This window comes from Morus notabilis, unplaced genomic scaffold (assembly GCF_000414095.1).
Source record: "Morus notabilis unplaced genomic scaffold, ASM41409v2 Scaffold442, whole genome shotgun sequence".
Taxonomy (NCBI): Eukaryota; Viridiplantae; Streptophyta; class Magnoliopsida; order Rosales; family Moraceae; genus Morus; species Morus notabilis.
In genome coordinates this window covers 572,844-581,315 of record NW_010358595.1, presented here as the reverse complement: position 1 = coordinate 581,315, position 8,472 = coordinate 572,844, and the positions used below count along the sequence as shown (strand labels likewise).

Below are 8,472 nucleotides of genomic sequence, written 5' to 3'. Positions count from 1 at the left end.
ACCTTAACTACACGTCACAAAGTCTCACATCACAACAGAGACATATGGTATGTTTCTCCGGACCCCAGTTGAATATCACTTGGTACTTTTCACTCGCAGACCCCACAGCAACAAAAACCTGTTCATAAGACCACTTCTGGAATATATATATATATATATATATATATGCATGCACTAATTGCCTTGCAGCTCATATATTATATATATACAAGGACCATGCATATACTATATGGATTTTGGATAATTTACTTGATATATACGGGCAAGCAGTCTTGTGTCTCAAACTTTTATAAGATATAATTACATGACGAAGTACATATAAGTATTCTTGTTATACAATTGTGGTATATATTAAGTAACATGTAATTTGATGTGATAGATTAAACTTTCAAATTTAAAGTTGTTAATTTACAGACTTAAAAAGTATTATAGTGGTGAATTTATTTACTTGGAGAGGGTAGTCAGAATATATAGATACACGCATGCATCATAAAAGCTTAATAGTTAATACATTCATATACATATATAGCTGCGGAAGGAACTTGTTTTCTGGTATCGTTTGCCTTGTCTATATTCTATAAATTGGACGCTTTTTATTAACAAAATGCCATCTGATTATGATGAGACCTTTTTGTCTAAGCACATAATGTAAGTTATTAACGGTGTGTTTGGAGTTGTTTTTGTTTTTATTTTTTACGTTTTTCGAGAAAAAAATGAAGACGAGAGAGAAACGGCGTTTGACACGATTAAAAACAAAAAACGGAAATGAAAACGATTTTTTTGTTTAATGTAAAATGGGAGAGAAATGAAAAATGACTTTTAGTCGTTTTTCATTTTTTGTTTCTATTTTCTCCTTTGTCGAGTAGAGAGAGAGAGACATTAATATATTTTTTAATACTGAAAACAAGTTCTTAATAAAATTACCAAACACATTTTTAAAAATGATTTCTGTCTGAGATTGAAAACGTTTTTATTGCTATTTTCATATAAAAAGTAAAATTATTTTAAAACGAGTTCTAAACGCACTATAAAAAATTCTCTAGGGCGTTGTGAAAGTATCATTTCTTTGGGCCGTGTGCGTTTGAAATCAAGAAAGGCTCTCAATTACCTTAAACAACTTTCTGAGATTTTTCCTTAATTATTCACACATTTATTTATTTATTTATTTTATGGTGCTCTTATCATAATAGACTTGAAATATCAGAAAAAATCTCCTATGCAGCCTTATATATAAGATTTTGAGGCCCTATTCAGTCCTTGTGCCAAATATATAAGATATGCAAACACCTTCTCATTTGAGAACACAATTAATTTAGAATGCATTAACCTGCTTAGTAAATTTCAAAAAGAAAAAGTTTCTCTTAATTAAAGAAGTTGGATTATTTGATCTCAGTTTCTAAGTGCTGATTTCCAGATAAAAAATAATCGCCTTATTTTTCATTATATAATTTGATGTCTCTACCAGTGCAGAAGATTATTAATATTAGATTATATATAGCTCTTCAAACTTTTTTTCCGTTGTTATTTAATTTGCAGTTGTTGTTTCTTTTTTCTTCTTGTGTTGGAATCTCATCTACAAGAAAAGCATGTCCATAAGAAAATAGGGTTTGTCACGAGACAGGTTTCCAAATTTAACACTATTTAATTTTTAAATATCTTTATTGTTTGATTGGGACATTCAATAATATTTAAGAATGTTAGTATGTGAAAAAGGTGATGAACATTTAACCCCCCCCCCAAAAAAAAGGAAAAAAGTTGCTGAACAGAGGAGCATTGTACCAAAAAAACTGCATCATTAATAATACCTAGATTTGTATGATCTCTATAAGCAAAGGACAAGTTTTTACATTTTTTCTGAATAAATTTGCACAGCTTTTTTGTTTTTTTTTTGTTTTTTTGAAAAGATAAATCTGCACAGCTACTATATACATTAATAGGCAATATATATGTATGTGATTGGACGTAAAGAAAAATCTTCACAAACTCCAGCCTCATGGTCTCCATGTTTCAAATCCGAATAGAATAGATGCCAGGCATTAATTAAAGGACGCTAATTAAAAAATTACTGATAATTTAATTACTAAACAACAAAGTTTAATTTTTTTAATCGTAATTAGTATTTCATGTTCATCTTTTCTTTAATTGTGAGCTTTTACATTGAAGAAAGTCGTTTAAGGCGTGACGTTTCAAAGCAATAATAATCAACTATATCCTTTATTTATCGTCAAGCCAACAATTTTTTTTCTTTTAGTTTTTCTATTGTTTTTCTGAAGAAATACCAAGCAAAAAAAATTTGTTCGTGTCTATTCGTTTGGTGCTAGAATGATCATGAAGCTGTACTACTAATTGACAACATATAGAATAAACTTTAGCATCGTTATGTCGCTTAAAGTTACACTTATTTAATCTTATTTTATTTTATTTTTGCTCTGATTTCTTTTATTTATATCTCTATTTGAATTTGCCCATATTCCTTGTCTAACTATATACTTAATAGTAACAAAGCAATAGTACCATAGAGATAAGCTTCAAGTCATATTCTCAATTGACACACAAGAATATGGAAGACTTAATCTCGAATTTCGAAGACCCAAGGCGTCCAATAATCGATCACTTTATCTAGCTTGCAGCTTGACAATTGGATTTTCTATGAGAAAAACAACAAATTTGCATCAAGTTCGGCAACACTTAAATCATTACATAAGTCAATGGAGAATAACATGTGCTGCTGATGATTATTCTCCAAATAATTGTTCTTTTGCACAAGAAAATCGCACAATATTTCCGATGGGGCCCATCTCGCATAGTTAATATTCTTGCAAACTAATAAGAAGAGTTTTATTTTATACCACTACTCTTAATTATACATTGAATATATTATATACCACATACATCAGTTGTACTTGTGATATTAATTGTTCAAACGTCCTATTCTAATCTCCAAATTGTATAATGAAAATGCAAATATATAAAGTGCTGGTACGGTCCATTTGGATGGACAGTTTATCCAACAAAATATGAAAAATAAAAAGATGTAACATGATAAGCATTAAACATAAACTTGACTATATCACGCATCTCTAATACTAATATGGTTTGTTTCATGATTGTTATGTTATAATATTTTTCACTAAATGTTATGTTGGACGGACCATTCATCGGGATCGATCATAATGAAAACGTACGTATATGAATATCTATGTAAGGCAAGCATTGTACGTAAGCATCGCCTAGATAAATTCAGAATAATATATGCAGAAAATTGAAGAAAATTGCGATAGGAAAATGACAACAAGAGCGAGCAGGTCATGCAGGCGTATTGGATTGTTTTGTTGTGATGATTAATAAGCTGCACGCATGTGAATAAGTGGGTACGTGATGGTTTGTTTGTATGTAGACAACATTCTGGAGCAATAAGATTGACTTATATATAATGCAACACAATATCACTATTCAGACAGACAGACACACAAACACACACACACACATATATATATATATATTAGAAAAAATATTTTAGAATCGGAATTTTCATACACACACATATATATATTAGAAAAAATATTTTAGAATCGGAATTTTCATACTCCAATTAGTATATATGTATATATAATTTCCCAACACATTGCTTATAAGATAATTTTGATAAATACCCTTTAAAAATGCACAAATCATGATATTTACCCATTACTCTTGATTTATAACCTTTTTAATTAAATAATTACACTAACAAAATGATATTTATTAAGAGTAAGAGGTAAATGTCTAGATTCGTACAATTTTAAAGATAAATTCTCTATTTTTTTCTTGCTTATACTATTCCCCGGCGCAAGAAGCGGGGAGCAAAATAGCGTTATATATATATGGCTACATAAAACTCAAATACAATACCCATGCAAAACGTGATCACCCCTTTTATAAGCTAATTCATACTATATTGCCCTAACTAATAAGGAGTTGATTTTGCAAAAGTAAGCATAGTGTTAGTTTACCAATCCATCCCAAAAGCTTAAGCATAGTGTTAGTTTATCAATCCATTCTAAAAGCTTAAGCATAGTGTTAGTTTACCAATCCATCTCAAAAGCTTAAGCTTTTGGGATGGATTGGTAAACTAACACATAATATTAAAAAGTACGATTTCTCGACAGTTTCCACGTTAGACTAGAAAATCTCAAACTATTAATTATTGTATCGCGTAATTTCTTATATAAGATCAAAGACAGACTATTGCTGCCCAACAAAATTTGTGCAGTACGTACATATGTAATAATGTGATTATTCTTAGTAAATGAAGAGCTAGAGAGGATAATTAACTAACGACATAAATTATTAATTAGTACATCCGAATTAAGTTGACACCCACAGCAAACTTCTCCCACACAAAACCGTACGTCCACTCATCCTGTTAACAAATGTTAATAAATGTTAGAAAAGTCGCCTACTATATATAATTAGAAAACTGATACATAGCATTATAATGATGCTAAAATGTAGTTGAGTTGACAAAAACATGCACTTCATGTTGTCATAAATCTTACTCAAAAAATTAGAGTATAATGGAATAGTTGTAATTAGCCCGAATTCAAATCACAGTTTAGTATTACAGTGTTAAACATCAGTATTGCACATCAGTACGTAAAATTGGTCACAGATGATTGGATCACGGCGTATGAAAATGCATGCAACGCACGCTTTAGCTTCTATACATCCATTGAAGTTAACGTTAACTTATAATATGCGCGAAAAAATGTTAAATCACGCGGAGAAGAAAATTAAACTGCTAATAATTGTTATATATTAAGCGGGCTTCACGTGGAGAAACAGAAGGGCACCTTCAAAGAGAGTTAATTAGCAAACAATAGAGGTTAACATTAATTAAATAATCAATTAGGGAGGATGCTTACTATGAGGGTTAAAACCGCGAGAGAAGGGAATCTACACGTGAGGAGAGACAAAAGAAATGAGAAATGAAGACGAGGATGTGTGTTTGTGTGTGTGTGTGTGTGAGGTGGAAGAGAGGCATCGAAAGCTGCGACGGAAGCGTCAAAGGTTGTTTAGCTGTCAATCCCTCCAAAACTCTCTTCCCTCACGGGGTTTCTCTTCCCTCACGTATTCCCCTCTCTCTCTCTCTCTCTCTCTCTCTCTCTCTCTCTCTCTCTCTCTCTCTCTCTCTCTCTCTCTCTCTCTCTCTCTCTCTCTCTCTCTCTCTCTCATATTGCATTGTGTCATCTAATCATATGTTTTTACGGATATATCCTCACTCTTTTCTGTTTTTGTTCGATGACATAGAAGAAATGCAACAAAACTAGTACATGATATCGATATGCTCATAGCTAGAGTATTGGTGGTCGCTTATATACAAATATATGGTTGGAGTTGGAGATAAGTTCTACTGTTGAGATATTATATATGTTACTTCATTGCCTTTTTTTTCTTGGTCATGTATAGAGGTGAAAGGTCCGGAGCCCGGCTGACTTAAATAAAAATTCGTATGGGGTTAGGTCGACCTTAAAGATAAGAGGGTCGATGGAATTTTATAAGGTATTTTTATTTTTTTTAAAAAAGGGTGTCACCTGTTTAGTCTAACTCAAACTTGCAATCTAATTATATATACGTGTATATAAATAAATATGTAGGTAGGAATTGCCTATGACATCCCACCAGTCATGCACGCGTACATATGTACCTCTTTTAATATGCCCGTGTAATATTGTCCGTGCATGTGTGACTCAATTTGCTTCAATGTGACATTTAAAATATAGTTCAACGTATGTAAAATTGACTGTAACACGAAAATATGAAAAAAAAAAATTACACGTACGAAGGAATAATATGATATGTACATACGAAAAAAGTTACGTACTACGTGTGCCAATTCTAAGACTTTGTCTATATGTATGTAGTTTAGTTTAGGATATATAATTGTATTCTAAGTAGAATGAAATTGCAATATCTTCTTTATTTTAGACATTTAAATTAGAGTAAGTTGTACTTTCAAGGGGCTGCGGGTTTTGCTTGTGGCCACAAAGTTACCCGATTGATCACGTAAATATATAAAGCTCTACTAAATTAGTAACCAATAATAGATAGTTATATATATAATTACCTAAGTTTAAGGCATAAATATTATATGGAAATAATTGTGGCGGTAGCGCTGATCAACGCTAGAAAACAAGAAGTCTCATGTAGACCGGTTTCAGTCATGTTCATTTCCCCTAGCTGGCCCTCTTTAAAAGGGATATTCAGTTTCCCTATGCGAAACAGAAAGACTTAAAAGAGAGACAATAAGTGAAAAACAACATCTAGAGGCTGCTATTAGCTCTCTTTACTGGGAATTAAAGAAGCAATATGAGTTCTTCTAGAGACAGAAATATGCATGAGAGATTGCAACGGCTTCGAGCAATCACCAATTCCAGCGCTGTAATTACCTCCATATATAACACAGAAAATCTTAAAACATAAAATATATATGCTTCTTGAATGAAATTTCATTTTTTTTTTACTAACTTTTCACAGTTTTGATTCCGATTATTGACATTATTTGTTTAAATTTTTGTGTATTTTTGCAGATGAATAAAGCCTCAATTATTGTTGATGCTTCGAAATATATCAACGAGTTGAAGCAAAAGGTGTCAAGGTTGAACCAAGAGATTGGAACTTCTCAAACGCCAATCGACGAAAATCAATTGCCCGCGGTACGAATTAATAGATATGTATATATGTTGATATTGCCAGTTATTTCTCTTCTTCATTCAAAAAAAAAAAAAAAACAGAGAAATATTATATATATATATGTAACTGGTTAGAAATTACAATTACTATCGATCCTAGTCATGTATTGTTTAATTAATCCCTTTTGCTAGACCAAGTTAACTGATTCTCTTGTCAATTATTCTTATACTACTTCAGCAGGTTACGGTTGAAACACTAGAAAAGGGTTTCCTTATTAATGTGTTCTCTGATAAGAATAGCCCTGGTTTGCTCGTCTCTATTCTTGAAGCCTTTGAGAACCTGGGCCTTGATGTGCTCGACGCTAGGGTTTCTTGTACAGACAATTTCCAGCTAGAAGCAGTTGGAGAAGAAGTAAGAAAAACTTATATATGTCATTTTTATCCACCTGACCCTCTCTCTCTCTCTCTCTCTCTCTCTCTCTCTCTCTCTCTCTCTCTCTCTCTCTCTCTCTCTATCTCTCCCCTCTAGTATACAGGAGGCGATCTCTCTCTCTCTCTCTCTCTCTCTCTCTCTCTCTCTCTCTCTCTCTCCCTCCCTCCCTCCCATAAACCTGTAAGAGGGAATATGTTTAGTCATTATTGTCATGAGCACATATATGTACCACAAAAGTGGATATTTTTTCCAACCCCCCACTCCACACCCTCCACCTCCATTTATTATATATATATATTATAAATATATATATATATATATATATATATAGAGAGAGAGAGAGAGAATCAAAATGGTTTTTAAAATAGTTGAAAAGAAAAAACCTCACGTGTGACTGTAAGTTGCAGTGACATATTCTGAGTGATGATTAATAATGACCAGAAGTACTATAGTACTACTTCTCGGTTGGCATCAAAGTTGGCTTGTTCTTTTTCCTTTCTCTTGTAGTTGCATGGATAACTCTCAACTACTGCATGAGTTCAGTACTTTTTTAACGCAAGTATAGTACTTTATAGCTTTGCATTTATAATCCAATTCCCCTTTTGATTTTTTTGCATTTAATTTTTTGAGTAAACACTAATCATACAAAATTTTAGCACTAAAGGGACACGACAATAATCTTAATATTATTGCAGTAGCAGTAGTAACAAGAGCAAATTAAGAACTTGTATTTATTAATACGTGCTTTATCTGTATATATCTGATGCTTATGCAACAGAATTCGTTCTGACATATATATATATATAGATATATATGTATATATATAATTTGTTTTAATTCTTGATTTTGTAGAGTGACAATAGCATTGATGCACAAGTGGTGAAACAAGCTGTGTTGCAAGCAGTTAGAAACTGGAGTGAGCAAGATTAAATGAACCGGTCAATAATTTAGTTGGTTTTTGTAATTCCTTTCCTTCTTGCCCTATATTGTTTCACGTTTCATTATGTGATGTTGTTGTAACAAAATTTTCTTAATGAAGGAAGTTTTTTTTTTTTATCTCGTACTTAAAAGTACTCAAACCTTTAATTCGTTTTTGCCTATCGATCCCAATTTTTAACATATTAAAGCATTAGTGAACTGGACCCATGATATTTGGTTTGTTAAACGTACCGAAAGCTTGTAACATCAGTTTCCTACTACAAATTATAAATATTCTGGGTCAGCATGTTTATTGGAAGATCCTTTATTTTAATTATTATTTTTCTTAAGGAAGAAAGGGTTTAACTGATGACTGAAGAATGACGTAACTATATAGGTTGACACCCCCTTACTTATTCAAGTCAGGCAAATATTTGGTTTGTTAGACCG

At 32.0% G+C, this 8,472-nt stretch overlaps 1 protein-coding gene across 2 annotated transcripts; it reads left to right on the top strand.

Moving 5' to 3' along the window:
- Positions 1 to 6,329: 6,329 nt before the first annotated feature.
- On the top strand, positions 6,330 to 8,138 carry LOC21404815 (transcription factor SCREAM2). Of its 2 annotated transcripts, none has more exons than XM_010092793.2 (4): positions 6,330 to 6,420; positions 6,570 to 6,695; positions 6,913 to 7,083; positions 7,957 to 8,138. In XM_010092793.2, exons 1-4 carry the CDS (start codon positions 6,349 to 6,351, stop codon positions 8,032 to 8,034), a joined length of 447 nt encoding a protein of 148 aa, XP_010091095.1. In that variant the 5' UTR covers positions 6,330 to 6,348; the 3' UTR covers positions 8,035 to 8,138. The 2 variants fall into 2 exon arrangements, with proteins under 2 accessions (XP_010091095.1, XP_024017914.1); XM_024162146.1 differs by having other exon boundaries at positions 6,910 to 7,083.
- Positions 8,139 to 8,472: the final 334 nt, after the last annotated feature.

What these genes read in the sequence shown, in the direction of transcription:
- LOC21404815 (XM_024162146.1), top strand. Translation starts at nt 6,349, where the DNA reads ATGAGTTCTTCTAGAGACAGAAATATGCATGAGAGATTGCAACGGCTT. An exon ending in CAATCACCAATTCCAGCGCT is followed by an intron (nt 6,421 to 6,569) that starts GTAATTACCTCC and finishes GTATTTTTGCAG; the next exon opens with ATGAATAAAGCCTCAATTAT. An exon ending in ACGAAAATCAATTGCCCGCG is followed by an intron (nt 6,696 to 6,909) that starts GTACGAATTAAT and finishes ATACTACTTCAG; the next exon opens with CAGGTTACGGTTGAAACACT.